The sequence below is a fragment of the Haliaeetus leucocephalus genome, unplaced genomic scaffold (assembly GCF_000737465.1).
Source record: "Haliaeetus leucocephalus isolate CR32 unplaced genomic scaffold, Haliaeetus_leucocephalus-4.0 Scaffold702, whole genome shotgun sequence".
NCBI lineage: Eukaryota > Metazoa > Chordata > Aves > Accipitriformes > Accipitridae > Haliaeetus > Haliaeetus leucocephalus.
In genome coordinates, this window is record NW_010973138.1 from 4647104 (window position 1) to 4667302 (window position 20199).

At 38.5% G+C, this 20199-nt stretch overlaps 1 protein-coding gene across 3 annotated transcripts in view; it reads right to left on the reverse strand.

The window, feature by feature from the left end:
* Positions 1 to 20199, reverse strand: part of MORC3 (MORC family CW-type zinc finger 3) — a 35629-nt gene continuing 15430 nt past the window's right edge. For all 3 annotated transcript variants that reach the window (XM_010580343.1, XM_010580344.1, XM_010580346.1), the window contains 14 exons: positions 19322 to 19536; positions 18903 to 19050; positions 16812 to 16959; positions 15472 to 15603; positions 15077 to 15196; positions 14557 to 14654; positions 10074 to 10178; positions 9841 to 9963; positions 9633 to 9707; positions 8739 to 8781; positions 7220 to 7407; positions 5794 to 6631; positions 5158 to 5321; positions 1 to 1926 (listed from right to left, as the gene is read on the reverse strand). In XM_010580343.1, the coding sequence (XP_010578645.1) occupies positions 1773 to 1926; positions 5158 to 5321; positions 5794 to 6631; positions 7220 to 7407; positions 8739 to 8781; positions 9633 to 9707; positions 9841 to 9963; positions 10074 to 10178; positions 14557 to 14654; positions 15077 to 15196; positions 15472 to 15603; positions 16812 to 16959; positions 18903 to 19050; positions 19322 to 19536 (2551 nt within the window). In that variant the 3' untranslated portion in view covers positions 1 to 1772. The remainder of the gene's footprint in view (positions 1927 to 5157; positions 5322 to 5793; positions 6632 to 7219; positions 7408 to 8738; positions 8782 to 9632; positions 9708 to 9840; positions 9964 to 10073; positions 10179 to 14556; positions 14655 to 15076; positions 15197 to 15471; positions 15604 to 16811; positions 16960 to 18902; positions 19051 to 19321; positions 19537 to 20199) is intronic.

Sequence of the window (20199 nt, forward strand, 5' to 3'; positions counted from 1 at the left end):
TTTTTTTTTTTTAATTTTTTAAAAGCAAGAACCATTCTTCTTGATCACTGTTTGGATGACAAATACCACCTCAGAGTAAAAGGTGGATTTGCTGTCTTTGATGCCTCTCTTCTCATTCCTGATGACTTCAAAAGAAAAACATATAATTGGCTGAGGATACTGTCACCACTGTAACAGTGCCTTCTCTCAGTACCATTTCTTCCAGGAAGTTTTTACATGAGCATTAGAGCATAGAACTAGTGGCTTAAGAGTCACTATAAAACATTTACGGAAATAAAAAATGGGGTGGGGAAGAGGGACTCCCCTATCTTGCCTATAATAAAAGACGTCTAAACTTGAAGATAGCATAAACGAGTTAGATTTGAACATTTTCAGCTTTAGCTCACTCTGTAGTAGTTAATACCACAGATAAGGAAACATGCCTCCTTTTCAAAGTACTTCCATTCAACTAGTTAAGGATTTAGTAGTCTGACTCATCTGTACTCAGCATGGTTCATTCTGATAGGAAGGTAAGTTTCCGAGAACCGAATCTCGGGACCCTTGCATCTCAGCCTGAAAGACTCCAAGGCAGACTATATGTTAAATACTGCAATGATTTGATTTTTGAGATTATATATATAAGCATTTGTATACATCACAGAACCTCTATGTCAACCCTGTTCAGCACTGGGCTTCCCTGAAAAAAGGCCTTCAGGTCTCAAAAGGTGATGTTTGACGCAGAGCAGAGGTTGCCCAGGAATCCTACCTAGCTTTGGATATGCCACCCCAGCTTGTTCTCTCCAATGGTCCAGCAGGATGCTTCCCATTCCACCAGCTGCCTTTGACTTCGAAAAAAGTAGGCAAGAGCTCTGTGTGAAATCTGACCATTGAAGCCATGTACTGATAACATACCTGGACTTGTGCACCAGCACTGCTGTGTTCAAATGGGAGCTATAGGGTAGAACTGAAGATCCCTCTGACTGTGCGCAAATACAGACAAGTTCTTGGATGTAGGGAACAGCAAGCAAGTAGCAAGGGCAGGACAAAAACAGGCATGTGGTTTTCATCACTGAAAAGGCTGAAATATCCTAGCCATATCCCATGGAGTTGTTTATGCTGCAAAACTATGTACAGATAACATTCTTTAGTGACATCAAAAAATCCAAAAGGGAGTCAAAGATCACCAGTTTTCAGGATAAAACCCCTTAAAAGAATTTTTCTTTTTTTGGTAGTAAAACACAAATATTACCCATATGGCCAAAATTTTCGTCTACTAGTTACATTCTATCCCATTAATGCAACACACAACATTGCCAACAGCAATGAAACAATACTGTAGTATACAACAACACTACTAAGGTTTGTTCTGAGAAGGAAATCAAGGAAGGTTCTTTTTTGCATTTTTAATATATTCTACTACTTAGATTTTAGAAGAGGAAATAATTGCAAGTATTAATGCTTATATAACATCAAAAGTCAACGAAAAAGCTTTTGTAGAAAAGTATTAAGATTCCTAATAATAAAAATATTTGCAAATTTAATTACAAATACATTTTAAAAGCAAAATCCTTAATTAAGTACATCAGGGTTGGTCAATATTGACAGTTTTCCTTTAAGAGGAAGTGAAGGTAACACCCACTGCATCTGTGGGAACATCTAAACGTGTAGAGTATATACACTTATTGATTAAACTATGTCAAATATATAAAGTGAAGAAGCAGTATATACAATTTTGAACCTACATAAAGGTTATAATGGAAGATCAGGTAAGAGTCTGCTAAAATCTCAAGATATTAAGTACTACTGATTTCATGCATTTGTTCTACAACTTGCCCTAAAATTTCATCTACTACATCAATATCATAATTTACTTGCTGCAAGTCTAGATCAGGCATGATTGTAGCCAGAAGTTGTCCAACATTCACTCGAAGGGAGCGTAGTTTCAGGCTGTGAAGAAATAATTAGATATGATTAGATGTAGATGAAGTTTTAAGTTCAATTACACAGTACTTTATTTAACAAAGCTGGACTAATACTGTATACTGGAAAGGCTCTGTACATGACTTCCATAAACCAACAAAAAACCTGATGCAGTTAAAGCTGCATCAAGGTAATTTCAAAATCTACCAGTTTTTCAAAGCTGAGCCTCTCAAGTTTTAATTTTGAAGGTGTATATTCCCTTAGTTTCAAACAAATACTAAGCGGTAAACTGAATTCTGCCTTTTCCAAAACAGATCAGAAATATTTCTGAATGCTTTTATTTAAGTTAGCAAATAAGCACAGGCACAATCCTTTATCCCACACCACCTTTTTATTTCTCAAAACAATATTAAACCACAGTATTTTTATACATTTAGAAGCACAAACTACTACCACCTATGGGAACAAAAGAAGAAAAAAAGAAGAGGAGAAGGCAAGAAAGAGTAGTTTGTCCAAAGGCTTTAAAATATAAAGAGGAAATAAAGTAAGAGTTACGGTACAGGGAAAATGCTATGCCACCTCTTTTTGCTTTCTTTCCTGGATCCCCTTGCTCTGCCCTCTTCCTGATCAAATTGCTTCCAAATCACCCATCCCTTCTCTTGAGCATTTCCTTCTACCATCAGTTCCTTTATCATCTCCAGTAGCCAGTCTTCACAGTGCCATCATATCCCAACAGGACTTGTGGTAAAAGTTACTTACAAGTCCTGCATATATTTGCTAATTCTTTTAGGAAGCACAAGTCAGATGCTATAAGAAGAAAATTAAATGCTGGCAGATAAAGGGGAGATTTAACCACAGAAAAAATGAGACTGAAAGGGGTCTCTGGAAATCACCCAGTCCATTCTCGCTGCCTCCCCCCTTCAAAGCAGGGCTAACTCAGATCAGGATGCTTAGGACCTTCTTGTGTTTTGAAAATCTCCAAAGATGGAGATTCCACAATCTCCCTGGGTCCCTTTTTCAGGGTTTGACTACCCTAGCTATGAACACTTTTTTTCCTCTAATATTTAAACAGAATTTTCCTTGTTGCAGCTTGTGTCTATTGCCTCTCATCCTATCACTGTGCTCATAAGAAGAGCCTGGCTTCATCTTTTCTACACCCTCTCATTAGGCAGCAGAAGTCAGCAATAGGATTTCAAGGTATTCCACCCTTTGTAAGGCTATATCCCTCAGATTTCCCTTATGTATCAGATGGTCCAGGCCCCTACCTATCTTGGTGGCCCTTCAGTAGACTTGCTCCACTATACCAATGTCATTCATAAACCAGAGAGCCCAAAACATGGACACAATACTCCATGTTTGGTCTCACAATCCCAACAGTAGGCAAGAATCACTTCTCTCAAACTGCTGGCTGAACTCTTGCCAATATAGCCCAGCAGGTGGGTTCTACCACCACAAGAGTGCACTGCTGACTTGCATTCAACTTTTAGTCCACCAGCATCACAGGCTGCCTTCTTCTAAGCTGCCTTCCTATGACTAGTCTCCAGCTTGTTCAACTGCGTGGGGTATTTCCAACACAGGTGCAGAATTTTGCAGTTGCCTTTATTGAATTTCCAGGAGGTTTCTTTCAGCCCATTTTTCCAATTTGTCAAGGTCCCTCAACAGCAGCCCTACTCTCCAGATTATCAATGGTTCCCTCCAATTTGATGTCATCATGAATTTACTGAGTTAATTTTGCTCCATCATCTAGGTCATTACTGAAGGCATTAACTGTTACTGGCCTCGATATTGATCCATGAGCTCAGCAGGCTGGCCAATTTTATGACTCCCCTCCTAGTCTACCTATTCAAACCTTACCTCACAAACTTTGCTATCATGGTATTATGGCAGTCCACATTGAAAGCTTTGCTAAAATGAAGGTCCACACAGCTGTTCATCTCACTGTAAAAGGCAATGAGGCTGCAAAGGCACAATTTGCCCTCAGTAAATCCATGCTGGTTGTTCCTAACCACCTTGACTATCATGGGGCTGCAGGTGGCTTCCAGGTAGATTTGCTCCATGGTCTTCCCAGGGACTGAGGCTACACTGACCCGCCTGTAGTTCTGCCTGTCCTCAATACGGGCACGATGACCGCCTTTTTCTAGGCATCAGGAACGTCTACTGCCACTACCTTTTAAGATACTGTTGCAAGGCCAACTCTCCATCAATTGGCCAGCTCCCTCTGATGCATCTCAACTGGTCCCATGGACTTGTGTATGTCAAATTTGCTTAAATGGTCCCTTAATTCAGTCATCTTTTATTATAGGTAATGCTTCACTCCCCAAGATCACCACTTGGCTCAGGGACCTGGGTGGCCAGAGGGCAGACCTTACCAGTAAAAACCAAGGTAAAGAAGATACTGGGTACCTAAGCAATTTGTGCCTCATGCACCTCATATCCAGCTACTAAGTACCTGCCCCACTGAGCAGCAGGCCCACATTTTTCTTAGTTCTCCAGCTGCTGCTACTGTGCTTACAGAAGCCCTTCAGGTTGCCCTTCACAGGCCTGGCCAGTTTTAACTCCAGCCGAGCTCTGGCTTTCAAATCCATCCTAGATGCCCAGGCAGTGTGCCTATATTCCTGATGGACTGCTCATCCCTGCTTCCATCTGGTATGTGTACTTCTTTTCTGTCTTTGCTATTTCTATTAACGGAGAGCTGCAAGCTCCCTATTTATAACTTTAAACCCTCGTTTAGTTCAAAGATACACTCTGGACACAACCTAGTTCCATAGGATTGGTCTGCAGCAAGAAGGTCTTACAGGAAAGGTAAGTTTCAAAACGAGACCCAAACTCTTTTCAGTAGAGTATTATTGATCCAAGAAAGAAAAGTAGAATATAAAAGTGAAGTTCATCTACACAGCATAAGCTAATGATTGCCTTCTTTCCTGCCTCCTTTCTCTCTCCTTGTGCTACAAGTCGTGTCTAGAAATTATATAACATTTTTGATATTTTAAGAAGTGTCAGTATGGCATTCTATTGTGCAATGGCCAACCCTGCTCACACAAATACCCAAATCATAGAAAAAACCAAACAAACCAAAAAAACCCACTTGATAAAAAAAATGTTACTGAGTTAGGAGTCAAAAGAGGCAGTAGAAAAGAATTCCAAGCATCACATTTTATTATATGATAATCAGACATGACCTTCATCAAGATGATTCAGATACAATCAGCCAGTCAAAATCTTGCTTGAAATATAGTCTAGAAAGAACAAAATTGATACCTTTCTCCATCAGAAAAATTTACAGAGTCTTCTACATTACTTGTGGTAGAATCATTTGCACGTGCTACTGCTTGTGGAATCGAAGCTTTTAACTGTGCGATTTCTGCTTTGAGTTCTTCACATTGACAGGAAATCTGATTTTTTTCCACTTCTAGTAGTTCAATCTGGCAAGTAAATACAAATAATTTTATATATGAAATAAAATTGTGGTGGATTAAAATAAAGACAACTTATACAAATTTAAATCATTTACCTTTGTTGACTGCTTTTAATTAACTTTTCAGTGAGATTTTAAGATATGATAACCTAGCCAAACTGGTTTAAAGTAGCCAGCTGTCAGTTGAACCACTGTATGTGTGCTCCCTCTAAACCTGCTCAGTCTCTCTCGTCTTGCAGTCAGAGCCACTCAGAGCCTTGCAGTCTCTCTGAAGTTTTCTTATTTCTGTTCATGGAAGCAAAAAACCAGAAGCTCCTAGGCTAATTTAGTATTTCTTCCCCCTTTTAGGTGGCTTGATTAGTGGACTGAACTATACAACACATTGTATACTAGAACCGCTATGAAACACCCATTAAAAAAACCCCCACAAATGTAATTGTTAATTTGAAGGATAGATATCACTGTTTTAACAAACATACCTCGCTTTTATATCTGTCTCTCTCAATGCTGCACTTGTCCAGTTGCCTGAAAACATCATCCAGCTGCACAGCAATTTCCTCTACCTCACTCTTATTTTCACCATCAGCACACTTGCTGCATTCAGTTTTTAAGTTCTGCAGGGTACTGCACTGTTCCTTGAGTTTTGCTATTTCTTCTAAGGCCTGTTCATAGAGAATTGTCACTTCTGCCAACTTTCTTTCATGAACCTTTTCTTCTTCAGATGAAGAAATTGTCTCAGTTGATTGATGGCACATTTCTTTTTTTACATACTTATTATTCATTTCTAAAATCCTCTGTTCCAGTGTTTCTACTTGTTTGGTTAATACTTCACATTTGTTTTGGTACATTTCTTTTTCTTTGTTTAATAATTGCAGCCGATTTTTCAGTTCATTTCCAAAATCTACAGATGTCTCAGAAACATCATTAACATTGTGCTGTTTAGTTTCCATCTCTGCCCTGGGAACTTGAATATCGGTGTCATCTTCCACTTCTTCCTTTTTAACAACTATGTTTGGGAGCTCTGTCTGTGTTGATGAGGTCAACTGTTCACTTTTTGATTCCGAAGTAGCTGCACTGCAAGGTTCCCTGACGTCATAGTTTTCTATCTGCTTCTCCTCTTGATCCAGATTAATACATTCAGTTTTTACTACAGGAACATCAGAATCTGCTGAAGGCTTTGGAGTACTGCTCTCCTCTAAAATAATGACATCTTCATCATCATCATCATCATCATGATGGTTGTTGAATGTTTTGTCATTTAATCGAGGTGTCTTTAAAGACACAGGTGTCATGCAACTAGATGTCTTCCGTTTAAGACTGAGAAGCAAAATATGAAACTGTTTATTGTATTGCTCAAAAAGTGCAAAGTCATTTGTTTCAAACTATGTTTAGTGTTTCTATAAGCATTGTTAAAAACTACCACTCAGTAACTAGAAAGGGATGTCTCCCTGCATAGTATTTTAACGTGTGTAGCCAGAGTAAATACCTTTCCTGTAAAAACAAGTGGCTGACATTCACACACTAAATTACCTTCACACATCATTTTAAAACAGACTCAGGCTCAGTATCTGCGGGAACAGCCCCCTGCACCTGTTCCTTAACGAACAGAGGTTAAGGAAAACATACTGCAGTGTGGTTAACACAATACAGTCTTTTCCTAAACAGACAAACCACTAAGCGATTTTCCTTGCCAGTGCGCAGTATTTTTTGCTGCATTCACTTTTGTACCTCACAAGGTTTCTAGGTACCTTTAATCAACCTGCTGCTTCCTATAGTCCCGAAAGTGACATATGCATTTTGGCAGCTATCACCTGAAGATGGGACTACACCCAACACCATCATTTTCATTAAAAAGTTATTAATTTTAGAAATAAAAAGGAGTCTACTTTGTACAGGTTCACTAACCTGTTATCAGAATCAGAATGAGGTGAAGATACTGATCTATTTAAAAGAAGCAGAGGTCTTTTGACAGAAGCATTTGATGTTTCTGGTAAAAGTGATCTTGGAACAGCTTCCTTTCCACTCATGGCTGAGAATGTTTTGAAGTCTTTACTTGAAGACACAGGTGTTTTTAAAAACATTTCATTATTGATCTGTACGGTAATATTCATTAAGAATGAAAAGAAACAGACATTAGTAGATTCTTCAGAATAGGTTTAAGCAGTTCTCCTAAATATCTGCCAACACCTAAAACTCTGACTGACGTTTCTTATGTATGGTACAAGGATCTCCTTGAACCTGGGCTCAGTATTTTGCATTAAGAAAGACTAAGTTAGCAAAACTTGCACATTGCAAACCCCTGTTTTCTTAACTTAATGATTGCACAACCCCTCCCCCTCCACCCCAACTCTACTGATGTGTGTGAATTATTTCCTTCATGTTGGTTTAAGACATGAAACATACTAGAAAGCAGCAACTTCTATATCATAACTACAGACTTCTGGGAGATTTCTCAGAGGACTCTGAATGCTGTATGCCAGCTGCACACTCCTCTCCATGCACAGATTTATTGCTGTCAGAAAGCAACTTTCTGATCTTACAAGTCTTTCTCTAGAAACAGCTATTTTGAAGTACCCTGTAGAATCTCAGGCAAGAGCTTCTCCCAAGCTGCATCTCTGTCTGAAGTCTGACCATCATACACAAAGTATGGGACAGCCATCTCTATTAAAGCTGCTCATAATTAATTCAGTTTGTCTAAAATGTACAATACTTTACTTTCAGAAAGTACTTTTGTACTTGGATAAAAGTAACGGCAGAAAAATTAATACAATGAAGTATATAGGTTAAAACAGCACATGCAAAATCTCCTCTCCAGAAACAGAGTGATCTTAGGTTAGCACTTTACTTTGAAAGCAACTTAACCTAAATCACATTTAGGAAATTTGATTCCAAGTTACAATCTAGACATTCTCATCACTCAATCATGTTGATTTGCATTTAATTTAATTTGAATTTGAGTGCCACCTTGTGAAAGCACAGCTACTACAAGTCTGTCCATGCCCACCCCCTGCCACACTTTTAAGGGCATCTTTAACTTTCATATCCTCATCACATCTCTCTACAATGAATCCACTTTCAATAATTAGCTGTCATGCCATAAAAACAGGTATGAGTGACTGACATCTTTTCTAGTACTATTTTGTGAGAGGGCTTTGTCCCTCTCAAACTCTTTAAGTACTACATAGAAAGCAATGGTGTATTTTCCATCGTCGGACAGCAAAGATGGGGGATTTTTGGTTTACTAATAGTGAGCATAACCTGCACAACCGTCAAAACAAAACAGGATGTTGAACCAGTCACTTGGCCACTAGCGAAAGCAAACTCTTAACTCAAAGCCTGGCCTATTTGATCAAACTGCATAGTATTGTTGCCAGCAAGAATAACTATGCAACCAAAGTCAGTTCCTATCAACTTCAGGAGTTACCTGGTGGCTGTACTCTAGTCGCTTCTTCAGTTTTTCCCTGTCTCTTCACAGCAGCAAGGAAAAAAAATTAAGAGCTTAGATTCAAAATGTTAATTCATTATTAAACCAAACCAACCTCAAAAACTAAAAGCAAACACAATACTCCTTATCTCAGCTAGATACAATAAAGTTCTAACAAACATATTCTGGTTTATTGAATGAAAATTTTCTGCATGAACTTAGAAGCTAGTATAGCTTAAAGTTAGCTTCACTTCAAACAAGTTCTCTCTCAGATTAAGATTTAAAATTGAAAAAAAACCCCAAACTCCCACTTCTAGAATGCTAGCCAGCATTAGCTAAAATTATCCAAGTCAGTTTTCTTCCATACACCTTAGCTAAGAATCCTCTCTCTTATTCTTAAATAAATGTATTGAGGTATTCAGCAGCTTCAATGTGGACCTTGAAAACAATAGTTACCTAGACAAGGTCTCCTAACAGCCCTAGTAGCTTGCTGCTCTAACATCCCAAACTGTCCTCATATTGCTTAGTACTAGGAAACAATGCCCCTCTGAGAGCTGTACTTGAACACCAATTGCTACACTGCTCTCCTTAGTAGTTATTAAATGAGAGAGGCCCCTTTTGTTACCACTTTCCTAATTTTGATTTAGGAGAGCAAACAGGCATTAAGTCAAAGAGAGAAATTCGAATGTAATGTCAACATGCTAGTAACAGAGCAAAGAATAGTGCTATTCACCTCTTGACTGCTACAATTGAGTCTTGATTTCAGGGCACTATTTTCTGACTGGATATATTCCCAGAAGAGTTGCAATTATACCACAGGCAAGAGAAAAGGGCATTTAGTTTTCACATTCCTTTTCTAGTGTTGAGACACTTGTAAGAAAGTCTAGTACTCACTTTTTCTTGTAAGTTTTCTCATATGTAGGATGTATTAAGTCATCATCTTCTGGTTCTTCTGGCACATTACAATTCCTGAGTCGAGGAGAAAAAAAACCAAACAAACCAAAACCCCCATGACAAAAAGAGCTTAACATCCATGCTTACAACAGGTGATAAAATAAGAACTAAAAGCAGTATTTAGATATTCATCAAAATCTAATTTTACCGGAATTGTGGGTCAGGGTTCAGTGAGCAGTACCACTTTTCTGGCAAGTGCTCTATTCCATCTGGCAGCTTCCGCCATTTCAGACATGCATCACACTGTACCCATGTCTGATCAGGCTGTTTTCTGTGATGGGAAAAACATCAGAACGTTCACATGAAAAGTTCATTTTCATGACTGAGTGTAAAACAGTAATAACAGTATGTAAAATTCTTTTATTTCGAAGTGATACTCACTGTATCTCCTCAACTGGCAAAGCTAATGGATATTCTTCATTTTTCTTTGTTTTCATTTCATTCCAGTAATCATTAAGCTTTTCTCCTAATGCTGCTATTGTAAGTCTAAAAAGAAAAGTTTTTAAAAGACCATCTTAAATAATCAAATACTAGCACAGAAAGAACCTTTTTAAACTACAGTGAAAGAACAAACGTATGAACCACTCTAATATTTCTATTGCACAACAGTTAAGCTTTTTGCTTTTAGAAAAGCCTAGAAACTAGGAATTGTGTGAAGTCATGTTTGTCAGCAAAGAAATTACTGGAAAGATGAGCTGGAGCACAGACAAAGACTGAAATCAAGAGTGCTCAATTCAGAAGCACTGTGAATGTACAGTGCAAACCCTGAAGCTACCTCACCAATTCAACCTCAATCATAGAAGAAAAAAGTACAAACCCACCTCTGTCAATCCAGTGTGTGTATTTGTATATGTGTATGTGTATTTGTAGATGTATTTGTGTATGTCAATCCTAGCTGTGTATTTGGCTGATATTTCTGTACATCCATTAACTGCAGGTTCATGACTACCCTATGCTGATGTACAACAATACTACATTGAGACTGCAAGCACATGATCACTTTAATGTAGTATAAAGTCTACATGCTTCTAAAAGGAGCAGGCCAGTCTTACCCTAGGTTAATTTTTAGCTGGATTAGTTTCCTGATCGGGGCTCATAGTGCAGCTCAGTGACTACCAGAGCTGGCACACACAGGAGGGAGTGGTGCGGAAGAACAAGCAGCCCCACAGGTGAGGTAGAGATAAGACTGCCTCTTGTCAGCATGCTGAATTTACGTCAGAGTAAAGTGGCTGCATAACCAAAGCCTGAAAGTTAGACCCTCCCTGCTTCTCTTATTCCAACACCTACACCACCCTGTCCCTAGAACTAACACAAATGTTTGTGCAGTGAACTAAGCTGACCTAGAGAGTTTTGATCTAGATCACCTCTGAACCCAAGTCATGAATTTCTGTGCCAAAAAAAGGAAGCACCACAAGGGCAGCAATGAACAGCAATGCATGGATGGGATCACATCTCTCTTCAGAAGAGGGAAGAAGGGCAGGTCAGCTTACACTGATCATGAAATTACAGCATCAGTTTTACGTTTCTGTTTTGGGCTTTAAAGTTACATTTTGAAAACCTGTAGTACTCTTTGCAGAAAAACCTTTCTAAAAGATCTTTCAAGTGTAGTATCTCTATGCCCACATTACAAGTGTTTTTAAAAAGAAACAAGTAAAAAGCATTTGATGCTCACTGTGCCAGCCTGTGGGAACATAGTGCAAACCTTGGTCAAGACCAATGACTATCCTACAGTGTTGCTAATTCCTCACCCTCTGTCAAGGGAACTGTTAGTGCCACCACACCGGTAATGGTTCAGGGAACATCTGCATTGAAAAAACTAACACAAGAGCTATTTTCCAGTTTGACCAATTCCCTGATCTGCTTTACCATGCGTTCTTCTTAACAGCTCTGCTAGCACAATGGTAATAGAAACACGGGAACTGCTTAAAGCTGGCAATACCACTGCAAAGAGCAGCACAAACTGTTGGTACCTTTTAAAGATACAGACAGATTGAACTGTAGTGGCTGTAGCAGCTATCAGGCTTGCTGCTCCTCCTCCAGAGGGCTGCTGTTTCAACAGCACGAATGACCAGATTTATCTTCCTATAGCTCCTCAGCTGCTGCAATTAACAGCTCTGTTTATTACAGCATTCTGGTGTGGTTTCTGGGTTATCTTTATATGCAGAGCTGCATATAAATCAGCAATTCAGGAAAGGTGTTGTGGACAGCTCAGCTTGCCAGTGGAAGCTGAACCACAACTCACTGAAGGTCAAAACACGCAACTTGAAGAAGGTAATGACTTCTCCTGCCAAAGTTTACCCCACCTGTGTTTGCAAGTCAATACCTTAAATTTCTAAGTCCACATTGAAAGCAAGTGTTAGGGCACACAGAAGTGCCTGCTCCTTTAAGGGCATATGGTCAAAGAAGCCATAAACAAGAACATACAGAGACAAACCTGACTGTCAAGGGAGGTAGTGACAAGAACAAACCTGGTTGGTCACACTAACTGGTAAGGATATATGGAGTGTGAGAATGTTTATTTCTTCTGTTGGGAGGATAAGGAAAGGGAAGAGGACAAACACAGAGAGTCATAAAACCCAATCAATTAGCGATAACAAAGACAAGAACCAGAAACAAACCTGGTCAGTCACACTAACTGACGGGCTATCAAGAAACTGCAGGCAAACTGCGATTTTGCAACTGATAAGGATGCAAACCTGAGGGTCCGGGATGTTTGGAGGGGGTCAGTGGAACTATGCCAACTGATGAAGCAATGTGCATGGGGAAGGGGGAGCAGGGAGGAAAAAAGGGAGGGGTAAATAGAAAAGGGTATAAAAGGAGCTGGTTGCATGTAAAACAGGTTTGGTCAGTACAGTTGTCTGGCTGAGCCTTGTGCCTGATCACCGCAGTCTGTCCTATCTTCTTGTATCTTCTTATTTAACATTTTCTTAACTCTCTACATAATCTCATTCTCTAGCCCAAGTGTATGTGTATGGCAAGGACTAAGTGCCAGCTACTGGTGAGAGCTCTGTGTGTTTGAGTGGATTTGGTGCCAACTCCTGGAATCAAAACCGGGTGTGTGGCGTCAGCTGCAAGCACAAGTGGGGGTCTCAGCTGCCATCCACTGAGGCAGGAATGGTGTGTCCTCCCAAAATAAGTTCCTGGGGTGGACCAGCATGAGTGAGGGACTCAGTGCTGGCAGGTGGAGCAGGACTGTGGGTCACAGCCCATGTGCCTGGTGCTGGCTGCTGGTGGGGGGACGAGTGACTGCATCTTCTCCAGTCCCAGCGAGCTGGTGTGCATGTGTATTTGTTAGCAAACTCCAAACTTGACTCAGCAGTGAATAGGAGACCACAAGTCCAGGCAGGGCTATCAGGCAGGGAAGGGCTCATGCTGGCATACCCAGGGAGACTTGCAAATATGGAGTGTCTGTGTGAGTGCGCACGTTTGCTAGCCAACATCAAACTGTACTAGCCAGCGCATAGGGGACCTGTGAAGCAGGTAACAGAGCCTGGGATCCAGGCAGGGGTACAAGGAGGACAGAGGGGTCATGCTGGTACTCAGGGGATCCACAAATGTACACGTGCTTGTGAACCTAGAGTGTCATGTGTGTGCCTTCACTGTGAGCTTCTATCTCTACAAGCCAAAGAGGAGGAAGGGGACTTGGCTGTTTGTGTTTTAAGAGAGTCCTATATGTAAGTGCACCTTGTCTGCAGCAGTCTGTGTAACCAGCCATTTCAGTGTCCTCTGTGTGTGTGTCTCTGGGACATGTGCTCAGCTTTGCTACTGGTTGAACCTGAAAACAGGAAAGTGGCAGTCGAATCCCTCAGCCTGGGCAGAAACCCTGGGTCCCCAGGCTGGGCTCCAGTGGCTGTGCAGGAGGGAGTCCTGGGACAGAGGTGCTGGAGGAGATGGCTGCTCCTAATACCCCTTAACATGAAGCAGCACAGAAAACAGAAAATAGCCTTGTCATCATGAAAGGGAAGAAAGTAATACAGAGTGGAACAATTCTCAAGGTTTGTATTCAGATAATTTTCCCTGGGCAGTTTTTACACCTTAGCCTGAAAACTGCTTAGGGAACTCATCCCCTCTAGCCTTTCCTCCCCCACATGCCTCCTTCCACAATGCCAGCACAACTGATTCACAGCAAAGCAGTGTGAACAGACTAGGAAATTCACCTGGCTTAAAAACAATTATAATTTCTGAAAATTTTAAGTCAGACTAGGTTCCCAATCTGGTTCACAGTTTAACTATAGGAAATATCACACTAGATACTGACTGATGGAATGGATAAAGATATGTGAAAAAGTGGCAACCCTGAGTTAGAAACAAAAACTGAAACAGTGTCCTAAATCACTGCTGCCTTCAGGATGTCAGGTATTTTAAATGCTCTATCAGGTAGCAGAGGATTTGAGGGCATTCAAGTCCACTCTTAGGAAAGAAATTGAAAAGAAGGGCTCAAAAATATCCAACAAAGCTTTTCCAAAAAAAGACCAAACAAACTTTGTTATGAAAAAAAGTTAATAGTGTGGGATTCGTGTATCACAATTTTAGTCATGTGCCATACAAATATCCACGTGTCAGTGAGTTATTCTGTGCTCATTCTACAATCAGTGAGGGGAAGAATTGCAACCAACCACTTTTAGAGCACTTGCTTTAAAATGATGTGTATCATATGCTAGACTTCACTGACTGCACAATGAATGCAGTATGACCACTGTATATGTAAACAACCCACCTCTACTGTTCAGAACAGTCATGCAGTTTAATGATGGAACATAAGCCTTTATTCTTACTACTTAGAAAAGAAGAAGCCTTTATCGTCAAGTATGTCACAGTGAACAACACTATTCAATAGACAGTGTACATAAAAATATACATTTACCTGTATTCATTTGTGTAGTCAAAATCTTGTTTATTATGAGTTGGTTTTAGGAAGTTGCATTCAATAATCCCAACTACACCAACACCCATGTTGTTTGCCTGTAAGAAATTAAGATCTATCAAGAAAAACAATATATATTCTATGCTAATACTGCAAGAGTTTGTCAGATGTAATTATAAGCTATATATACACTAGGTAAAAACTCCTCCTCTCCAAAAAGAAACTCTTGACACAAACCCCCTAAATAAAAAAAAAAAAATCCTCTGTTCCACCCCTCTTTTTGTCCTGAAAGATATGCCCAGGCCCATATTTTGTGTATCAAGCTTACTTTCAAAAACAAACATTAAAACAACTGCATACAATTTAATACAATTTTTAACTGCTGTACAAACTAAAAAAGGTGGTTTTATAAAGGATACATTAGAATCCTTGTTTTCATCTGTATTCTTTTTTAAAGTCAGCGTTTGAGTGAAAATGATTTCTAAAGATTTTTAAATATTTTTGAGCTTTAATTTCTTACCTTTAACTGACAGCCAACTCTCTCATAAGCTTTGATGAGTCTGTTTTTATGGTACATCATTATTCCATAATGATCTTTGTTTCTGCAGTTAAATCCAAATGTAATTCTTACTGTTTTAGCCTTTTACCAGATATTAAGGAAAAATCTTGTTAATCTCATGTAACACAAAAAATATAGTTACTCTGAGTGTTCCTTCTAAATTGAGTCCTGGAACTTTCTTTTTTTATATTGAGATAATTTCTTCAGTATGTATTTACAAAAAGAAAAAGAAAAAAAAAAGAAAAACAAATCACATTAGTTTAACTGCAACTTACCCAGCAGAATGCAGACAGCTTACATAAAAAGTCACATCATTAAATTCAGCATGCAATGATGTAAATATTAGCAAAGGATACATTCAGAAATTTTGGCCTATATATATCACGTTCAATGAAGGCAAGGCTTTTTGAAACCAGCTGTGTTTTAACTTTCTGTCCTCGCAGAATGATCTGCATTGTTGGCTTCAGATACAAAATACTGCAATAAGCCTACAAAACATAGAGGAACTGCTGTTACTAAAAAACCCCCCAAACATCAAGATATGAATATTTTTACAATACACATTATCTTTAGGAAGAGAAACTCAAGTTTTAATTAAATTTTATGAAATGTGGTTTTTTCCAACTTGAATCTGGAAAAATAGGTAATGCAAGTGTGCATAATAAGCATACGTATATCACAACTTAAATAAATAGCAATTGAAGGACAACTTTTATGAATACAAGTTAATTGGGTGTCTGAAGATGCATTTTTACCACTAAAAGAGCTCTCAAACACACAAGCCTCTCCTTTTTTTATCCCCTACTGACAGCTTAATAATGATATTACAACCTTTAAAATAACAAAAAAGTGTGTTAACTTTGTTCCAAACAACTGCATATTATCATAGCTTGATAATAGCTATGCAATCTTCTTATAAACCTGTAGATCTATGAATTTTAATTTGCATTTCATTTATCATTATATTTACAACTTTTAGTAATTGAAGTGGATATAGGACTTCAGTGAGTCTTAGAATAATTGAAGGTTTTAGTTCAACTGGAATAATACTTTCTAATATTATCCACAAGAGGTGCCCAGAACACCCACTAATTCCAGATATGCTTTCTTACAAAAAGAAGCCTTCAAAGCTTATGAATCAATAGCGGAGACAATGGTTGTATCAATTAGCCTACAGAAAAGCCTTGTCCCTGTCTCCCTGCATGTATTCAAACAACAGAGCTGCTTCCCAATTCCTTTCCCTCTTTTTGAAACCTAGAAATGACACTGTTTTAAAAGATCCACATGGGGATAGCATCAGTGCTATATGCACGTATACCTGCACTATGATGGACTGTTTACTGTGCTGACAACCACACACCTCCCTACTTAATTTCTGAAGCTACTGATTGCATTTCTTTCTTAATCCTTAGTGGATAATGATGGCTACATTTAACAGCAAAAGTTATGTACAAGACTACATAAATCCCAGTAATTTTCTTCTAAATAAACAGCAAATGTTTACACAAGTGCACAAATACATTCCACCTTCAATTTTCAAAATTAATGTTGACATATTGCCCTAACATTTAAATTCTAACATTTGTCCTCCCCCAGTCAACACTTCTGTAGTATAGTACATTACACTAAAAAAACCCCCATACTCCCTCCAGCTTCCAAAAGTAAGCAAACAAATTTTAAAAGATGTTATACATACCCGCAGTGAGTAGTCACTTTCTGGAACAATCTGGTCCAGTCTCTCTTGTTTTTTGTATCCTCTTTTGCCTGTTTCATCTAAGTCTTCTGGAATTCTGATGTCGTATTTATCCTTGTCAAAGTCAAACTCTGTTTTTTCATTTTTATCTCTAAGAAAGAAGATTTAAAAAAAATATACTAATTATGGAAAAAAGAAAAGCCACCACAAGATAAGATATTGTGGCACATCCAGCGGGTATCACAAGGACGCAAGAGAAAGGGAATTCCTTTGAGTCATGCTGGTTTTCCTCATAGATTTGCTAAAATTCACATAAACAAAGTTCACCAGTTCCTTTCTAATATCCAAGGAACACAAGTGAAGTGATAGCAAGTGAGACATTGATGAATTCTAACTTAAACAGGTCACACTTCAAAAATAAAAGCTGTCAGTATCAGTTTTAGATTCTGGATGGACCAAGACACATGCATACCTTCTAAACACAAAATTTCTGAACACTACTGATTGCCTTCCTAAGATTTTTAATGCTGCAAAAATGACACCACAGCTTTCCAACTCAATAATTATCACAATTTCTTATTGGACCACTCACTACATATATACACTATATTTAGTTGCAGATATATACATTGCAGTATACTGGCAGTACCTTTGCACACAACATTGAGATATAGCATAGTTGGCAGAAATATTCCAGAAATAAAGTCTTTTAATACTGAAACAGCTCTGTTCTTTTTTTTTTAAAGTAGATTTCATTACAACTTATCAGAAACAACATGAATCCCGCCAAAAGTGTTCTTTCCCACAACTTCCCACGAACGCACTCCAAAATTCAGAACATGAAAGTTATCCTGCCCAGTCAGCTGAGTTCACAGTATTTTCTTTTGCTCAAGCAATGACGTGATGCACATTCCTAAAAATGTTCATATCTAAAACCAAATGAAAGTCTACCTGGTCAATGCAAATTAGTTTCTGAAGTGTAAAGGAGGTCAAGTTTTTCTTATGGAGCAGGTGGCAAGGGGAAACAACCAGAGTGATTCAGGGCTCTAATACTTGCAAGAAATTAATGAAATAAAAAAACCCCAAACTTTTCACCTGCTATAACTGACTGTAACATTTAATCTATACTCATTCAGGTGTGGCTTCCTACCCCTCCCCCCCTTTTTCTGCTAGGCAACAATAAAGATAAGAAACTGAAAACCAAGCTAGTTTCTTGCCAAATCCATAGGACTGAAACAGTTCAAAATTGTTTCCTATGGATACCTTGTTATTTCAAGTATTTAAAACTACAGTAAGCTAAGCACTTAAGAAGAGAGTACAAGACACCATATTCCCAACCAATTAGTGCTGTCACAGTTAAAAGACATGCTAAAGCTTTTCTGGACACACCATCAGACAGGTTCCCTGCTAATACGGCAGAAGCAAAGATGTGAAAGAAAGGGAAACAAGATGGGAAGTGATGACACCCATCTGCCACTGCTACAGCAAAAGCCGTTTAAATTAAAAAAAAAAAAAAAAAAAAGGCAACAAGCAAGTCAAAGCAAGAAAAGACTGGAAATCTATACTGCCATGAACAATCCCACAGAGTCAAGTAGATAAATAAGATAAATACACACAACTGTATGTATTTACTTGGATTTCTCTTTATTTTATGATAAATAGTTAAGAAGTTTAGAAAGGCCTAGATCGCTCTAGAAGGATACTGCTGACTCCAAACTTAAAAAGCCAGTAATACTTGCCTGTACATGCAAATATTTTTTGTTTGAATTTTTGCATTTGTAATTTTATAGGTCTGAAATAACAGATTTATAACTTATCTATTTCAATCTTTCTTCTGGAAAAAGCAACAGTATCTTATCAAAGTCCTTTACATTCTCCTTCCTTCTGCTTTGTTACTTGAGATATTAGCAACAGTTCTCATGCAACATTACAGCCCTTCAACCATGCAAGTCTGAGCCTAGTTTCCCAGTTACAGCTAACTGTCCACAGTCTTTTGGAATTATTTCACAAAAAACCCCAACCCTTGTACATTTGCATACACTCAGAGCTAACATAAACTAAATGAGAGATACAAGAGACTGGACTTCATCTTACCTTCTAAGATTCCAAATGATAATTCTTGTTCCTTTTTTCCCTATTATAGCATCTAGCTCTGCCAGTAATTTCTCCTCAGTAGAAAATAAAGAATGTGTTAAGATGGCTTTGAGGCTGTTTTTGGATTCTGTTGGATCACTGATCTGTCGTAAGCATTATGTTAAGGAGAGTAACTCTGAATGAAGTAAGCTTTCGGAAGATAAGGAAACTTCTGCAACAGTACTCACTTCACAGGTTCTCATTCCACATCTCAGAGCTCCTACAAATTTAAAAGCTTTAACAAATTATAGCCTTCCTTGCATCTTACAATTTATTTAGGGTATACATAAGGCTAGCCAAGGAGATTTCCTTTACTGATATTATCATCCAAATTTTGCATGTACCCGCAACTTTTCATTCAGAAATTGTTGAAAGGATATGTTCATTGTTGAATGTCACTATAGGAACCATGACATGTTCTGCTTTTGTGACTTCAAGGAAAGTCTGAGATAACAGGCCCACACTCATGGTTTCTCCATTCTTGGTGAAGACTATTGCATCTTTTCCCAGGCGCATGGACCCTGATTTAAACCCATTTCCGTACAGTCCCACTGGAACACGGCCATTCATCACAGATTTCTCACTGAAGCCAAAGCTGAAACATAAGAAAACATTAGAAGAGTGTAAAAGGCCCGATAAAACTTGATACGTGCCAGACTTACCAAATTAGACTTAAACACAATGAGTTTATCTCTTGTTTTAGATACCAGGGACTACTGTACTATTAAACAATGTACAGTTAAGCAAATCCTGAAAGTGAGCCATATAACAGTGCTAAAACCACACTGCAAGAATTCAGGGAAATTTACTTTCACCTTTAAATATGGGAAAGAAATGTCATCTCTCTGGAATTATGCACTAAGCATTCTTACAGGATTCTAATAGTTATCCTGTGGCTTCACAAGAAATACTAACAAAAGCCCCTAAAGCTTCCCCCCCACACACTTGCTTGAAAATGTGTTATCTACAAATCTTCCATTAGTAACTACACATTACATTTAAAGTAAAACACGTAACTGTATATGGAACGTGGAATTTAGCAAGCAAGCTATTAATTATGGTATCCAACAGAAAAAGAAAAATAACAGTTTGAATTCAAGCTTGCTCAAGTTTAAACCCAGAGATTTATCTGCAGGCAGAGCAATCTCATACTAAAAGAGCAACTGAACAGCAACCTCTTTACTAACTGTAGAAACAAAAGTTGCAGAAAGATCACTTGAAACCGTATGGAATATTTAAAGATAATAGACAAACCACA